The 18772-nt window shown below is 38.0% G+C and overlaps 1 protein-coding gene across 1 annotated transcript in view; it reads left to right on the top strand.

The window, feature by feature from the left end:
• Positions 1-4192: 4192 nt before the first annotated feature.
• Positions 4193-18772, top strand: part of rad18 (RAD18 E3 ubiquitin protein ligase) — a 28870-nt gene continuing 14290 nt past the window's right edge. Inside the window, exons 1-7 of the mRNA XM_085406558.1 lie at positions 4193-4369; positions 6245-6323; positions 6793-6854; positions 7071-7141; positions 13859-14271; positions 15885-15984; positions 18074-18252. Coding sequence (XP_085262684.1) covers positions 4208-4369; positions 6245-6323; positions 6793-6854; positions 7071-7141; positions 13859-14271; positions 15885-15984; positions 18074-18252 — 1066 coding nt within the window. The 5' untranslated portion in view covers positions 4193-4207. The remainder of the gene's footprint in view (positions 4370-6244; positions 6324-6792; positions 6855-7070; positions 7142-13858; positions 14272-15884; positions 15985-18073; positions 18253-18772) is intronic.

Below are 18772 nucleotides of genomic sequence, written 5' to 3'. Positions count from 1 at the left end.
CCCTCTGATGAAAACCTTTTTCATCAGGAATATGTTGCTGCACGTCTGCCTTTTAAAAGTTCTTGTTTCAGTCTTTTGCAACAACAGCTAATGTTACAAGAAACCAAATGTGCTACCCACTTCACTCACTTTAATAAACAACACAGGTTCCTGTTCTCACCACAGCATAGCCTGGTGTTGGGCAAGCATTTCGAGCATGCCCAACACGTTCTACGCCAAGCTTCACAGCCGTCTTATTCAGCCAATACCTATTTTCAAATAGAAGATTTCCAATACAGTTAATACAGCAAAGGTTTCGGCTGAAATTTAAAACTTTCACAATGGAAAGAGATTTAACCCAAACCTCAAACTGAGATTTTGAATTCTAGCATTTGCCCACTTTGTTTTCAGTTTTTGTTTTCCTCTTTTTCTTCTCCTGCCTTTTCTACTGTTTACAGCTCAAGCTTCAACATCCCTTGTCCACTATATCTGCTATCCCACCTCTGCACATATCCAAACCATCTCAGCTTTCCCTCTCTATTTGTCACTTGGGTTTGGTGGCCTCAGAACTGATTACTATGAAGAACATAGATCATCTGTTTTTAGCGATCCACATGTAATTTGTTCTCAAAACGACCACAAAAATATAGAGTTGTAGCTAAAATATTACATAACTTTCAAACATAACTCCTACACACCAAAAGTTTCTGGGTGACGCTTAAAGACATAAAAATATTATGACAATTTGCAGAATCATCTGGGTCACTGCTAGTGATCATGAATTGGAGAGATGATTTGTCACAAAATCATCTTGTGAAATAGTTGATTAATTTTCGATCACAAGCTTACATTCATTCAGGACGAGCCTGTTGAGCCACCTCTTTTTTGTTATAGTAATCCATGACAACGACCTAGTCTGTTACAACTTTATGGAGGTCTCCCAAGAACTGCTGATGAACTTCTTCATAATGATTGGAGTGATCTTTACACTATATCTACCACTACAATTATTACCAAGGGACTGAATAACACTGTATTCAATCAGAGTACAGTAGTCTGGAAGCTGGTAAACTGTTCCCCAACTTAGAGACTTAAGTGTGCAGATCACTGTATCCAAGCATAGTGTCTTGTTTTGTTTTTTGGTGGAGTTATTTTCATTGTTTTGTTGCAATCACTGGACTACAATAGAATTCTAATAGTCACTGTTTTGAATATGAAGGTTAACCAAGCAGGTATTAACAAATCACAGAACCAGGACAGCGGTATATGTACATTTTAGAGTTTCAACAGTTTACAGTGTAATGAATCAAATCTGTTACTCAGATATTCAAAAGTACACGCCATGTCTTTATTTTAATATTTCTTAAATATAGTTTACTATAGAAATAGTTTTGTGTGATTTGTTTTTGAGTTTTCAATGTTGATGTTTGACTATTGTTTAATTAAAAAAAGATAATGAAAGTGAACAATAAATACGCAGTTTTCATAACTCAAAAAATGACTTGTACTCATTTCTTTTAAGTTATGCCACATTATTCACATTAGATGTCACAATCAGCGGGGTCGACTGTGTGTAGAGTGAAAGGTGGACCCAAATGCAGACGAAACAAAACATGACTTGAATAACCAAACACGAGCCGTTGATTAAGGCTGGCAAATTAACTGCAGGCAAAAGGCAAGGCTAACAATAAACTAAACTGGGTGAGCTAAATTAAATAAAAACCTACAACAGGAACATGGACCTGATATAAGAAAACTTGACATGACCACTTGGCCTAGAAACAACACAGATGATCTGACAATAACACACTGAAAACAGAGGACTTAAATACACAGGAGGTGATTAGGGGAAGTGGGAACACATGGGGGAACAGCTGACTGACATGAGGCTAATGACAGGACAGGGGAAGTCACACTAAATACAATGAGCAAAGAACACATCACTCCTTCAAAATAAAACAGGAAACATGAGACGCAGACATGACAATACAAGCTTGATAACATAAGACACGCAGCATGAAACACAAAGGGTGATGGAAACTTAAATACAGGGGAAGAAAACACAAGGAGTCTAATAACCAAATGAACTAATCTAATGAACTTAAACATAAACAACATCCAAATAAACTAAAACTTAAAACGCGGGTCAACAGACCCAGGAACATGACATTAGAGACATAAATCAAGACTTTAAGTTGTATTTAATAAATATTTGTGAATATAATTATTAAACATTTTACTTTTAGTCAAACGTATTTCAAATGTTGGAGTTCTTATAAGCTTCAACTTTTAAGTTCATAAACTTAATAACCTTAGGGCAATCGATTGCCTTAATTTATTGAAGTTCTGCTAACTTCTTTGGGTTTACACTGTACATTACATGGGTTATTGTGGATCTCTGGTAAGCACTTACTAGTCTAAAGTTCAATAAGGGAGATGGTTTTCATTGTCTGCATTTAAGGCCTCTGAAAAATCTGCTGAGCATTCTCCACTGTAAGAACAAGATTGATTAACTTATTTCTTTCCCATCAATGTCCTGAAAACAACTGCCAAAGGCATGAATAACTATTATAATAAAGCATGAGTCAAGCTAAGAACTGGTTGTACCATTTTTTTCATGCTACACTTGTCATCCAGAATCACTTGTGTTAGTGTCATCTAAAAACACGAGGCTGTCATGGTGTGGACACCACAAAAGAAGAGCCTGTCCTTTTACATCCACCACAAGAAGGTCATTTATTTTGTAATAGTCATTTTCCACTCTCAGATTCCCTGGTTGGAGTTAGCAGTGGCTGTCTTCCCTATTAGCTCCCTCCACTGGAGCCAGAAAAACACAATCTTTATGACTTTTGGATCTTTCAGTGTCCACGGATTTTTTTTTTGTATAAAATTTCTCATGTATTTCATGTTTAATCCATAATATAAATTAAACTGATTTATTCCAGTGGTAACTTTGTTCATGTCACAAATTACACATCAAATGTGCTGTATATTACTAAGAGGTATTTTATGTTATTGCATAATAGCAACAGATGTGCAGCACAGCCTCATTGATATATACATATAGTCATTATAGTCAAAGTGGCTATCACAGGACTGTTAAGTACAACAGCAACACACATACCATTTCCTGATACGGAGAGTCTAACAATCTACTGAATGTGAAAGTGAGTGAGCATTACACAATGTGTGTGTAGGTTCTCTGTGATCCAGGTCATGGTAGTTTAAGGAGCTTAGAATGAAAGTGACTGGACTTCTTTAAGGTTTGAGGAGGTGATTCACCTCTCATTCAATGTGAGGTGAAACATCCAGTATTTTACATAATATACCGGTGAGCATCATTTTTGTTTTATAAGGGGGGCCTGCTGCACGTGTCTCTCAGTGCCATCAGCTAAGACCCCCCTATGCACGGCCTGCTCCCAGAACACACCATCCTCCCCCTCCACTTCTGTCGGTTGAAGAGAGATGGCCAAGGAGAGAAAGAAGACAGCAATTGATTGCCCAGAATAAAGCTGTTCCTGCTGGTGAAGACCAGATCCTGGCTCTGGGGTTGGGAGGTGGAAACGAGACGAGGGCTCGGGGGTTGGTGTCTGCAGGGGCTGGAATTGCTAAGAGGTTGCTAGAATGGGGATATGCTGGATTTGCATCTGGCCCTGGCTCTGCTGCTTCGATGAGTACAACTGAAAGGGCTGGATTTTTGCATCTTAGTCCTGCAAAGTCCTGATAAACCGAATAACTAAAGCTGGTTAAAATTGTTAGTACATGTGTATTGTATATTATTAGTATGCTAAATTATACTGTAGCTTGATATTAACGTATTAAACTCAGTAGAAACGGGAAGTTATATATAAAATCATATAACAAAGTACATCAGGAAAAGAGACAGACAAAAGCTGCTGTCCATCATATATTGTAATTATTCTGGAAAAAGTTGTTACCACTGTCAAACTTTAACTGAAAAAAAGCCTTGTTTTGTTATTTTGTTGCTATTTTCTATGATTCGTCAAGCAGTAAAACATTGTGTATAAAATGCAGGTATATCAAATCTGATATTCTTGAATCTGCACCCGTAGAAAGATACGAGGCAGCACAAGTACTGCTATGCCTTTAAGTCCAAACAATAAAGACAGCCTCTTAAATAAAACTGAAACAATGTAACCCGGACTCTGACCGAGTGACGAGCACAGCTACAATCTTTACATATTTGTGGCTCAGCGGAAGTTGTCAAATGACGTCAGACGTATCCCGTTCTGTGAGCGGGACTCTCACAGCTGAGCGCCGAATAAAAAAAAGTGCTGAGGCTAACTTTGTCAAGAATCTGCGCGTTATTTCGGAGAAAATGGCCTTCGAGACGGAAGCGGATCTACCACCTAGTCTCGCATGTCTGAAAGTAGGTTGTAGCTATGTTTGATTTCAAATGTTTTGTTGACATGCTGGCTGTTAGCCCCCAGCTAACTGAAAACCCCCTTACATCACATTCGTTCAATCTTTATAACTCACTTGAGTATCTGACGTGCTTACAGTTAGTGATGAAACGTTTGCTAACCTTGTAAATACAGTGCAACAATGACATAAGTCGATCTAATTTGACTACCGCTGAGACTTTCTAATTTTGACCTCTACTTGTTCACTGTCCTAATAGTGCTTTGGAAAGTGAGTAGTTGGTGCAAACATACTGTTTTGTTGTGGGTTGTAGTTTAGGACGTCGTCTAATAATCAGAAGGTTGGTAGTTTGATCCCTGTCTCTTATAGTCTGCATGGGCAAGATACTAACCCCAAGTTGATCGCCGATGTAACCATTGGTGTGTGAATGTTGGATAGAAGGCATTTACAGTAGAACAGTGCTGTATAAAATTATAATTATAATTTTTCATAGATTCAGCTTAAGAAATGGGAGCAAATTTTGACCTTATTCAGCCAGCTGCTAACATTGTGGCTAAATATGCAATTTAAATTTGGTTCTGTGGTAATTTATCTGTCAATTTGCAGAAACAACACTGTTTTATCCCTTGAATTATGTGGGGTTTTTATGCTTGGTTTATTTATAGGTCAGTATTAAGTGGCTTAAAAATCAAGAAGAAAAGTAAAACATTCCTCTGAAAATGGTCAGGTACAAGGAGGGTGCTGAAAATGAGAGAAAAAGCTGTCAGTGACCAGAGAAAAATTTGAAAGCCCTTTTTTTTTTTTTTTTTAATTACACGAAAGCTTGGCTCCATGGAAGCAAAAAATAAAGACATGAGGGATGACTCAGAATGTGTGCACAGTATTGTCTGCGGTCAGAAAAGAAAGGACAACTTGTATTCTTGAATGCTATGCAAACATCACATTAAAAAAAATTTGTGGAACCTTGAACATTCTTACAAGAGAACATTCAGCTTGAGACAGGAGGGTTAGATAGTTTCCTGTTATTTAGTTGGATAGACTGGTTTTAGGAAATGATATCCTTTGTATGGAAATGTATGGGCAATCCTTTGATAAACGAGGACATTCACCAACTCTAGCGTACTACATTTACTGGTGGTGGTCAGAGGGCCCGGTGGCGCCAGTGTCCGGCAGCCTCGCCTCTGTCAGTGCGCCCCAGGGCAACTGTGGCTACAATGTAGCTTGCCATCGCCAGTGTGTGAATGTGTGTGTGAATGGGTGAATGACTGAATGTAGTGTGAAGCGCTTTGGGGTCCTTAGGGACTAGAAAAGCGCTATACAAATGCAGGCCATTTACCATTTATTTATCATTCAGTGAGTAACATCTTCATCTGTCAACTTTTGTATTTTCATCCTATGTCTTGACGCATTCTCAATCATCCAGGTAAGTAAATCTCCAGAAGTCGATTCTGTTCACTAAAAGAACAATGGGCTGGGAGGTCAGTTCCTTAGTCTTAATTATGCAAATTCTCATGACCATTGATCAACAGCACAGTGGGTTTCACTGATCAAAGCCCATTGTTCCTTCAGTGGGCTGGTTTCAGTCATTATGCAAATGTACTGTTTATAAGATTGGGGAAACCTGCAATCAGCTCAGACTGAAGAAGTCACTTGGATGAGTGACGAAACATTTCTTCCACAAAATGCTACGTCCAGATGAACACAATCAACTTTTGGATATTTTCATCCTAAAATAATGTATGATTAAAAGTGCAAAGGTTCATGCACAGATGCTTTGAGCCAGCCATACTTTTAGTAGGTAAAATATATTGTTGTTGTTGTTATTATTGCAGGTACTTGTTGATTTTCAGCTCTTTTTTTTTTTCCTCTCTCCCATCTACAGAATGTCGATGCGCTGCTTCGGTGTCCTATTTGCTTCGACTTTCTCAATATTTCAATGATGACAAAATGCTCACACAATTGTAAGTAATAGCAGTGCAAAAAAAAATTGTTGATGATAAAAAAAAAAGTAATAGCAGTGCAGATGCAGTCATAAAAGAAGTTTATGCAAATAAAAGGAAGAACACTGAGTGGTTGTTTGAAACGAGCAATCAGCTGTCCTTTGTCTGGTTTATGAACTATATCCCACACATTGCAGAGGCAGATCACGAAATATATTTACATAAATTATTTTTGATCGTCTACCATAACGCAACATTAACAGGCACACATTAAATTTCTATTGTTTTGTTTTTAACGATTTAAAATGGTTTACTGTAGAGCTGCAGACATAATATTATTTTTCTCATCTTCTCCTAAAACTTCACCCTCTCTCTGTCACTCTTCAAATTTCACAATTTGCTAAATTAAAAACTGTCACACACGTCAAATAGCGATGTGATAAAATGTCAACAGGCTGACACAGCTTTGTGTTTGCATTTTATTTTGCAGTTTGTTCTTTGTGCATCCGGAAATTTCTTTCTTACAAGCTCCAGTGTCCAGTTTGCAATACAGTAAGTATGACCATGACTTGTAATGGAATTACATAATAATTAAGGACATCACCTAAAGAGACTTAATCGATATCAGTAAATATTGGTTAAATTATTTAAGTAATTCACTGAAGAACATCACTTAAACATTGTCTTGCTCAACTTTAATTGTAAATATCACTGGATTTTGGACCCTACAGGCAGAATTTCTTCATATCTTGCTTCTTTTTCTTTTAGCAAATGACAGAAGCAGACCTGAGGAACAACCGTCTGTTGGATGACTTGGTCACAAACTTTCAATCTGCAAGGTAATGTACAGCTCATGACAAGTAGCAAGTGAACTGTCTTGTATCTGAAATGAAGAAGAGCTTTTTATGCATTTAGATCTTAGTGCACACTGAATCACCACTAGTGGGGTCCACAACAATATTACAATATTAAGTTAAAGGACAGAAAAAAAAATACTTGCAGCTGTATTGCATGATTTGGTACACATATAGAATAAGTGTGTATGCAAACTATATACTTACCGGCCACTTCAGTAGTTATACATTATCGGGTTTAACCCCAGTTTACCTTCAGAACTGCCTTAAGTCTTCATGGCACTGATTCAGCGAGGTGCTACGAACATTTTTGTCCGTACTGATATGAATCACACACTTGCTGCTGATTTGTCAGCTGCACATCCAAAAGGTGCTCTCTTGGATTGAGATGTGGTGACTGTGGAGGTCATTTGAGTACAGTGAATTCATTGTCATATTCAAGAAACCAGTTTGAGATGATCTGAGCTTTTGTGAGTTGGTGCATTATCATACAGGATGAAAGACTAGGGGGGACAGAGCCTTCAGTCTGTGGCACCAAGGCTTTGGATCAGCCTCCCACTCCAACTTCTGACTGTGGACTATTTTAAGAAGCAGCTAAATACCTTTTTGTTTAACTTGACTTTCTGTTGAGATGTTTTCAAACTACATGTTTTACTTTGTTCTGCATCTATTGCCATTAACTGCACTTTTATTTTATTGTGCAGTGCTTTATGACTGCCTATCTATGAAAGGTGCTTTATAAATAAACTAGCATACTGTGGTCGTCAAGGGGCACAATAAACGACAATACTCGGGTATCCTGTGGAGATTAAATGATGGTCAGGGGGCCAGAAGTGTTCCAAGAAAATATTTCCCCACATCATTACACCACCACCACCAGCAGCAGCAGCCTGAACTGTTGACACAAGACAAAGTGGATCGATGCTTTCATGTTGTTTATACCAAATTCTGACCCTACCATCTGAATGTTGCAGCAAAAAGCGAGACTCGTGAGACTAGGTGATGTTTTTCCAATCTTCTGTGGTTCAATTTTAGTGAGCTTGTGTGAATCCTCAGGTTCCTGTTCTTGGCTGACCTATTCTCCTCTGACCTCTAGCATCAACAACCAACAGCATTCTAATTTCCTTTATTGTCATTCAGTTAATACATCACAGATGTACACAGTTCAAAAAGAAAACAGTCTCTCGCTGGATATTTTCTCTTTCTCAAACATTCTCTGGAAACCCTAGAGATGTTTTTGTGGGAAACTCCCAGAAGATCAGCAGTTTCTGGAATTTTTCAGACCTGACGCAAACAACCGTGCCATGTTCAGTGTCACTTAGCGGTTGCTCTTGATGTATATCTGGTCAGACATTGAGTTGCTGCCTGGTGATTGGCTGATCACATATCTGTTAGCGAATAGTTGTGCCTAATAAAGTGGACTGTGAGTAAGCTTCTCATCTAAGCATCATTAATGAAATATTTCTTTCTGGCATTTTGCACATCAGACTTGTTGGGACACAATGATTTAATATAATCCATTTTGCTGCAGCTAGCCAAAGTGGTTTTTAAAAAATTCTTCATCCTGCAGAGGCAGGCTAAATGAGTAATAAAAATGGCAAATCAGATTTCCTCTGCAATCCACGTAAACCTCTTTACCATGAGCACAGGTGCTCTGAGCATCTCTTCAATTTGTATTTCATAATTGTAAGACCCGAAGGGGTAAAAAAAAGATCACTGCAGGGATTTCAGGGGATCCCATTGTTATTGGCAAGATTACATTATGCCCACTAAGAAAACTATTTCACTTTTTCTTCTGTACAGTATTGAAAAAACAGCCTGATTGCCTCCTAGTAATCTGCTTCTTATTCACAGATTTTCTGTAAATCAAATGGGGATTTTGTTTTCATCAGCTGAGGTCACTCAGAGTTCTCATTGCATTGCACTTACCTGTGTGCTGTGTAGCTCTGGGGCTGATACGTTTTCATTACAACAGGACGCAGAGATGAGGTGCAGAGTCCAGAGCTGGGCTATTGGAAATTTCAAGGTACAATTTAGGTTGCATGTTATCCTCAATCTTCTGCTCTAGTGACACAGTTCACACAAGTGAAAACCTTTCCCTTAAAATAGATTGTAAAAACAGATTGTTCTGTAGTTAATAACACTGGCCACATGCTTGCAGTCACAGGCTGTTGGTCTGTGTTTCTGTTGTGGAACAGTTGTTTATAGGGAGGTGTAATTATTGTAAATTATTTACAATGTCATGGTACAACAGGTCACTCCAAACTCTAATTATTTATTCCTTCAGGTTGGCACAGGGGTTATAAATCACACAAGCTCCCCTGGTGATGCTAAACTTATGTAAAAAGGGTTTAACTGTATTATTATTATTATTATTATTATTATTATTGTACATAGCTCTGGAGAAGCTTACATTTTCACTCCTCAGTAATAAAAGGCTAATGGTTATTGTCGTCAGTGTCGACATAACTCGAGAATGTGGTGACGTAGGATTTTGAAGTTTATACGACAGGCTTAATTGCCTTGAGGCTTAATTAGTACCAAGTGTGTCAAGAAAATATCTGCCATGGCATCACAAAACCAGTAACATGAACCGTTGACACAGTGCAGGATTGATCCGTGCTTTCATGTTGTTCAATCTAAATTCTGACCCTGCCATCCACATCTCACAGCAGAAATTAAGACTCATCAGACCAGGCTAGTAACAGGCAACAATTTTCCAGTTTTCTATTAGTAATGAGAGGTTATTTGTGTTACTGTTGCCTTTCTATCAACCCCTTATCTGACCTCTGACGTCAACAAGGCACTTTTGCCCAGAGAGCTGCTGCTCACTGGATATTTTCTCCTTTTTCTTTTTTGGTACGTTCTCCATAAACCAGAGATGACTGTGTGGGAAAATCCCAGTAAATCAGCAGTTTCTAAAATACTGAGGCCATCCCATTGGGCACCAACCATCTTGTCACGCCTAACATCACTGCAGTAACATTTCTTCCCCATTCTTATGCTCAGTTTGAACTTCAGCAGGTCATCTTGCCCATGAATACATGCCTAATTGCATTGATTTGCTCCCGGGTCATTGGCTGGTTAGATATTTGCAAAATGTAATTTAGTCATGTTTTGTGCCACCGTGTGTTGTATGTTAGCTGAACACCATTCTTCTGTGTTTTGATGATCTGCTGACTGGAAGAACCATAGCATATGATTATGTTTCAACCATTTAAGCCTGTGGATGGGATATTGTTATCCTGTAATGACAAGGATAAAAGCAAAGCCCCTCAGACTGACTTTGTATTGATTTGCAGTGAAACTTCCCTCTAGGGGACAAATGGACAGAGAGTAAATTGTCCCAAAAAGCATAGAACAATGCCCCCTCACCCCTTCTCTGTACTTGAAAAAGATTCAAGTTTGTCATCTGCCAAACTCGTCACATTCATACCAGCAAAAACTACATCTGTGAAATGCTTTTCTCTTTTGCTTTCGTTTCCATTTCTTCTGTTAAAATGCACACGTCAGAACCTCCCCGCCAGCAACTCTGTATTCACAAACCTTAAAAAAAAGATCTGGTCCAGGTTTACCGATTAATACTAATCCTCCTAAACCACTTTTTTTATGGATGGTGGCTGAGGTTGACTCCTTCTGGAACATTTCATATCTATAGTCCATATGTGTCACTGAGGTAGTAACGCATTACAATCTCCATCCCGGGAATAGTGTAAGAGTGGGGCTCCAGACAGCAACATTTCTAGTTTGCGTGAAAGTAGGGAACATTTTGAGAAAACGCTTCTGGCCGGAGTTCATAAACTCTTGTTCACTGAGAGTGACGCCATCCTGTCATTCTTTTCTAAAGAAATAATAATCCAAATGTAGAACAGAAAACATCTCTCAAAGGATATATATGTTCCTTTGTATTATAGATAGTCATCTATTAACAGATCATTTTGATGATCCATATTTTGGGGAATCTTGTAGCAACTCCTAAAGATTAGTTGAAAATAAGCCTGCGAGCCTAAATAGAGCTCTCCCCCCCGCTCCCTCTGCCTAAAGTCATTAGAATTGTTTCTCCAATATCTGGGCTGATGCCAATGCTGAATGCTGTTATCAGTCAGTCTACCACAATGTTTGTCCCTTCCATCAATCACATCTCTGTTATCAACAGTCTGAAAGGTCTCCCTTCAAACTGTAGCCCTTCTGATTGTCATCACAGTTACGAATGAGTGGATTAGGCAGCAGCCTTTTCCTTCTCTTTTTAATTTCCTGTTGTCTAACACTGAGCATCTGAGAAATTGGATTCGTTGGTTTTGACTCTGTCAAAATGTTGTTTTGTGTAAAGATAGACTTGTTTCAACTGGATTATTTGCTTTGAAATGACAGCATTGCAAAGCATTTAGGGAATAATTATTTAAACATCTGCTTATGCGGTTGGTAGATTCTCTGGTCCAGCATGTGTTTGGGGGTAACTTCCTTCATTCGGATTTATCACTGTGAAATCAGTGCTTTGGGTTGCTGTTATCTGATGGCTCTAATTTACTTCTATTAGAGGCCTTTCCCCCCTCTAGCACACCATTAGCTGTAATCTCAGTGCTGCATATTTACACTGGTACAGTAACCAGTTACCTTGCAGCCTCTTGTCTCATTTGTGTATTTGCACATTAGGATAAGAGATAAATTGCTAACAAAATATGTTTGATCACAATCATAACATGCCCTTTTCTATTATAAATGCAACATGGTTTGGATTTAGTGTTGAGAGACCATTTGTGAGGCTGAACCATCGCATTATGAAATTGTGTTTCATACACAACCCACATCATTTAGATGCGGGTTGTGTATTTTGTTGTATCACAGCTTCTTACAAAATAAAAATACTCTAAAATACTGACACTAATAACAGTTTTTGCAGTTTTGAAACTTTCTGGGTATAAGATATGAGCTGTTCTGATGTTCAGGGTCTCATTTGCTTTAGGTTTCATTTCACAATGTGTCGATGGTGTTTTAGCACCCAGACTTTTCTGCTATAGAGCCCTCCTATTGTAAAAATGCATTTTTTTTCTTACACCATTCATTAGTTTTTCTTTACGTTCCCTGAGGTCTACTGATGTCCACACACAAAATCCTATTAATGAAATGATTCTGACTGCTGCAGGGCTGCTTTTTTAAAGTCTTGGCACAATTACCGTGTGTATTGTCCCCGAGTAACAGCGACGGCGACTTTATAAAATCTGGTCCAAAGGCTTTGTGTGGAATTCCTCTGATCTCCTGCTCTGTATCTATGGTTTAAGGTCTCTAACACCCAGCTTTAAAAAGTGCTGTAGAAGCTATACCCGCCCTTTAAAACCCAGTTCTAATTATAAAACTTTAGCTCTCACATTGTAAAGAAAATCAATGGTGCAGCTATTTAAATTCAGTAAGTGTTGGGAATTTAAGTAGGTTGTATTGATCTTACAGATCAGTGGGATTGTAAATAAAATGCCCAAACTTTAGCTTCATTCCCTCATAATAACTAAATTCATCCTTTTCCACCTAATCAGAGATCAAAGCTGAAGCACAGCTTTTGAAGAGAAGCTAGAGAATATGGTTCATATAATAGGACCATTTCATTCATTTCATTTACCTCATAGTAATTTTTTTAAAAATTATTTATTTACTATAAATTCCTATCTACTCATTGATTAAAAAAAAAACAAACAAAGACGAATTCGTATACAACAGTATGGTACTGGGCTAATCAACTGAATGATGTTAGTGCACTGGAATAATTATTTTGGATGGTTGTAAATACAACACATATAAATCTTTTACATTTATTTAATATATTGGTCAGTAAATGAAATCTATAACTCTGTTTAAATTGCTCCATGTCTGTCCTAACATTTTAGGAAACTTTTAGTTTCTCCAACTAGATCAAATTTTATTAATAATATTAACTAATAAGAATGGAGAGAGGTGGTTTTATTGTAATGCCATAAGTCTCTGGGACACTGCGAGACCATGAGTGCAGGGGGTAACTGCCCTGACCACATCTCTGCGTTGGTAAGCTTAGGTGTGTTAATTGTGAGGCTCTGTATTAAAATTCATGAAAAGAGCTTTGGACATAACTCGATAGCCAGGTGGTTTAAGTGCATCACACATGGGGAAAAATGCCATTAGCACAAAGATGGTGGGTTTGTTCATTGGACATTTTCTATTCATTTTTGTCTATGTGTATGCAGCGTTACTGATGAATGTTATCGGGAGAGCATATTTGTTTAAGGTTGGGAGGAGTAGAACGTGTTTCCACATCACATGTGTGCAAAGCTAACTTGGCGTGTGCTTGCATCTGTGCGTGCACGTGCATGAACCTCCTCCTAATGTAGACAGAAAGCACAAATAAGTTCTTAAATATGGAAAGTGGAACATCGCACACCTCATTGGTTCCATTTTATTGTCAAGTAACAGCCCAGCTTCAATTTGTTTGCTTTCCACATTTCTGAGGCTGCAGCCAAAGTGTCTCCTTTTTCTGGCTCAGTAGAAAAGGAGCGAGATGATTAAGCAGGTGAAGAGAACATCACAGGGCTCACTTCAATGCCAACAACATTTATTCACACTTCCTATGTTGTCGTTTTTTTTTTTCTTTTTTCAAACTGAATGTAATAAAAGAGCATGTAACTGTGTTGTATTTTCTTTTTCATTCATATGTGCCCTGTTTCTTTTCTCTTTTTCCAGGCAACAGTTGTTAAAAGCACAATTTGACTCTCCTCCAATATCTCCGAAGACTCCCGCTTCAGCCGTTAAATGCAAAACTCCGAAGGAGAGGGGCCAGAGGTGTAACAACTCTGTGCTGAGCCAATTTTTCCAAAAGAAGCCTAAAACACCTTCCAGCAAAGAAACCCAGTGCAATGGTTCCATCTCTGAGTGCGTTCAGGAGGGGAAAAGATGGACTGCAGGAATCCACAATGATACTGACCTACATTCAGGAAAAGCTGAGCTTTCAGTGGTTGTAAAAGAAGAACCCATAGATATGGACGATGCTTCTACTCAGGGTTCGACGTCACTCACGGCCTTTCCAAGTATTAGCGCTGAAAATGGGATGGCACATTCTTTAACACCTTCAAAAGACATTAAGCCCATAATCAAAGGTAAATCCAGTTTAACTGTAAACATACTGTGGCTGTTGCCCTTGAAATTATTGCTTTAAAAATGGGTAAAAGTGGCTTTTAAAGCATTTAGATGGCAATGAAAGGGCAATAAGATGGCATCAATCTGCTATTAGCTTGTGATTGACTCAAATTGGGAATTGCATGCTAACTGTTTATGATAAATGGGATTAATTGCGATAAACTGGGAAAAATCACAAATCTGTTAGTTGGAACAGCCTCATAGATTTAATACTGAAATTCCTCCACAAATAGATTTGTAGTTGCTGCAGGAGGTGGATTAACTGGAAAAACAAACCCAGTATAGCCACTTGGCAGCCTTATTTTTATATAGGAATACTAACATGAAGCAACCAGTTGAGTCAGCTTCCTGTCTTGGAAGAAGCTGTGCTCTTCAGCACTGTCTGACTCAGACTGATTGCAGAGTGTTTGACTGCACTCTGTGTTTATAAATGAGAACAATCACCTTGCACCCAGAAAGATTGCAAGAAGTTGTTGGTGTTGCAGATTCAAACTGGGCAACTGGTCACTGCAACTACTTGTAATTTATAACCAAATGTGGGAAAAAAAACTGCAGTCAGTAGGCAAACACTGATTTTTTTCCCCCATTCTTTTTTCATTTTTGTCATCCTATTTCAGAGGTGGGAAGTAACTAAGTACAAATACTTCATTACTGTACTTAAGTACTTGAGTAGCTTGAGTAGTTTTTTTTCCCCCTGACTCCTTTTTTTAACTTTTACTCCCTACATTTGTAAACAAATATCCATACTCTCTACTCCTTATTTTCAAAACAGGCTTGTTACTTTTGCTGTAACACATTTGAGGGGAGTTAATATTTCATGTCACTGCGAGCCTTCAAACATAAGAAGAGACGACATGTGCCAAAGTCAGGGGTTAAAAGCGGGATGGTGGGTTTATTATGTTTGTTTGGGGGATTGGGTGGATTTTGGGGGGGCTTTTTTATTTTTTTTATTTTTGACACCTGAACGACTGCAGGTGTCCATAAGTTGTGGTTGCGGTACTTCAGCATCTAAGTGGCCCTACATGTTTTTAAACCAGATATTAGGTCTGTACATGTGACGTTATGTTTTTTGATATTGTGAAACGTGCTGCAACTCAAACTGAGGCAGACTAACTACCTTATTTAAAGGCTGCATGGAAATCCTCTGCAGGTTAGTGCAGGATAAACAGGTTAGTTTGCTGTACTGTGATGGATCTAAAGTACAGAACAGTGTGTGACTGGTGCACAGTGAGATACATTGACTGAATTCCATCTTCATACCAACTTTGTACCATCTACAAAAAAGACAGCATAGAGTACAGTTTACTGTCAGTGTTTTTCATGACCTGTTACTTTAATTGTCACTATTAGTTTAACTGGGTCACAATTAAAATTCACCTCCAGTGAATATAACATATTGATAACAAAACATACAGATGTGTCATTTCGGTTCAGGTCTTCATGTGCTTAATTTGAATTATGAATGAATTGCATAACTGCAGCTGGTTGGATGCATGCACTAAATTACATGGAAATATATTATAGAGTCATAGCACAAAAACTATCAACATTATTTTGTGTGTCTTTTTTGCAGTGGAGTGCCCTGTGTGTTCTGTAAGTGTTTCCCAGCATTTTATCAACAAACATCTGGACACGTGTCTTACCAGTGGCGACAAGAAGGAAAGCTTGAGGAGGTAAAGTATCCACTTTACTGATCACTTAAATGAAGACTGTACTGATGTCTTGTCAAGCTTTAATGCTCTTTTGGGAGGTAGGATACAAATAAAAGGGTCGTACGTAGGAAGAGTCAGAAGTCTCCTCAAGTTAAGGAAATTGTAGCAAAGAGAGGTCACTCAAGATCAGTAATTTCCGAAGGTGAATGAACACCAGTGTGACAACCTAAGATGTTGGAGGTCTCGGACATCCAAGATAGCAAAGACAACAAACAGCCATTAGAAATGATAGCCACTGCCGTTATCTCCAAACTTATCAGTGGATCAGACAGACTAAAAGACAGATATGAATCAGATTAGCTGTAAAATTATTTTTAAACTATTAAACATTATTTCAACTGTCATTAACATGTGTATGTTAGCCTAACATGTTGAGATGTTTTGTTTTTTAATTACTTGTGATTTTGTTTTAAACTAAAAATACCCCTTATGCTTCAAATTAACAGGTACCACGTGGAGTTATGTTTACGTGGCATTTTTATTTAATCTTGTGTATACCTGCCTAGGGACAGCAGATGGAAATTAGCTTGTGGCTAAATGTCTTTTCTATAATGAGATTAAAGTTTTCTTGTACATGGATGCAGTAAAAAAAAAAAAAAAAAGAAGAAATAAAAGTAGAAGACAAAGAAAACTAAACACAACAGTTGGGTTTCAGTCAACCGATGACCTTATGTCCTCCCAGCAGTTTTTCCTGCTTTATTAATAACATTTAATACAGTTTGTGATACAAAATGCCGTACAATTACCAAAAACAGAAATGTTGGGAAAAATATTGTAGGTTTGGTCTGGATAAGCCGATTATAGCCAGACACAATATGACTTAAATGAATAACTCTCATGAACAGGTCATGTCTGTATTGATTTCACAATTCACAATTACTCACAGTTCAGGCAACAAAAAGAGTCTATGCACTCTTGAATTTCATAACTCCAAAATAATGTTTCCTTTATACGCAACAACTTCTGTCAAATGTTTCTTGTGGTATCTTATCTCTTCTCCTGGAAAACAGTTTCAGCTTATCAGTTTTTATATTGATGAACAGCATCTCGACTAAGTTACGGTCAGGATTTCCATACACGAATTATCTCTTATCATTATTATTATTCAGCCAGTCCGTTGCTGATTTATGTGCTTTTGCTTGTTGTCTTGTTCCATTACTGAACATCTGCTGAGCTTTAGGTCCTGGACTCCTGCCCTGCTCTTTTCCTCTAAAATTTGATACAATTTTGCATCTATTGTTTGTTCAAAGGTTGCAAGTAGCCTTAAACTGTAATACTTGTTCCAGTGCTTTAAGGCTGATATGAGAGTTTGTGGCTATTGTGCAGTTTCTTGTTTACCTCCAAGCATGCTGGGGAACTTTTGTGCCTTTAGAGAGGTTTAAAAGATTTTTCAGTGATGTGTTGTGGAACATCCAGGCTTTCTTTTTAACATGAGAAGTCCTTGTTTAGATTTTTGTTTTTTGTTTTTTGAGAGAGAGAGTTTCCTTTGTGGTATTCTTCTTGAACCCCATTGTTATTCATTTTTTATTTTTTGTTGTAACAGAAACACGAACAAAGATTTTCACAAATACAGATATAGTGTTTCATTGTAACCCCTGGGCTCGCTCCCATTCTTAGGGAGAGTAGCAACAGTCATGAGTTTCTTGAACTCTTTTGAAAATCTGTCTTGTTGTAGTTTGATGTCACAGGGCTTAACTTGTGAATAACTAAAGCTACAATCACATTAGGGGAACCAGTGGTTGGAGACTTGGGACGACCAAAATTAATGCGACCCTTTGAGCTCATCGGCTCTGAAATGGTTGCTTCAAAGTGGGGAACAGGTCTGCAAGCACTTGCTTTTCTTTTAGTGTGTAAAGATATTAATTTTATACCTAATTTGGAACCTTTTCCGTTATGACAATAAAAATTCTGCTTGTGTTCAAGAGCATTTCTTTCTATAGTTGTAGATTTTTGTTGTAGCTTAGCACAGAGATGCACCTCAAGCATTAAAATGTCATATCTGTTGGTTACTGAAAATATACAGTGAATCTGTTTGTTTCCGCTCTCTTAGCCAGAAGAGGCGTCCAATGCCGAAGTTGGTATACAACCTGCTTTCAGTGCAGGAGCTCAAGAGGAGGCTGAAGGAATGCCATCTGCCATTGCAGGGATCTCGAGACCAGCTGATCAAAAGACACCAAGATTTTGTCTACTTATACAATGCCCAGTGTGACTCTCTAAACCCGAAATCAGGTGAGAGGATTTGCTCTGTTTTTTTTTATTAAAATGAAAAAACAAAACAAGAACTCTAAACTACTGTGATATCACAGTGTTTTGTTACACAACAAAAGAAGTGGACTGTATAGGATATTGTCCAACCTCAACTTGAAAACCAGAAGTGTTTGTAGTCTATTCAAATAGCCACACTTGAATGTGGAATGAAAAATCACACATCATAAAGGGGGCCAGATGCAGTGTTGTTTACAAAACAGAGGAACAGTCATGTAATAGCTCTCAGTTGTGTACTTGTTGCCCTTATTAGTTATAGAACAAATGACAGGAGGGAGTGTGGCAGCCCCTGAACCTGTGCCTGCACTCTTCATTATACCAGACAGAGGCTTGCATGGACTTAAATGCTCTAACCAGAAAATGACACTCAAATATTTAGAAACACAGTAGAATCCCCCCAAAATTGAGATTTTTTTTTTGTAAAATGTGAATAAAAACGAATGCAATGTTTTGCAAAATCTCATAAACCCATATCTTATTCGCA

Source organism: Rhamphochromis longiceps, linkage group LG5, assembly GCF_057381845.1.
Source record: "Rhamphochromis longiceps isolate RC_006_pf linkage group LG5, R_longiceps_female_GT1.1, whole genome shotgun sequence".
In the NCBI taxonomy this organism is placed as follows: Eukaryota; Metazoa; Chordata; class Actinopteri; order Cichliformes; family Cichlidae; genus Rhamphochromis; species Rhamphochromis longiceps.
The sequence above is the reverse complement of the archived record's forward strand: the minus strand, read 5'-3'. Positions and strand labels throughout refer to the sequence as shown.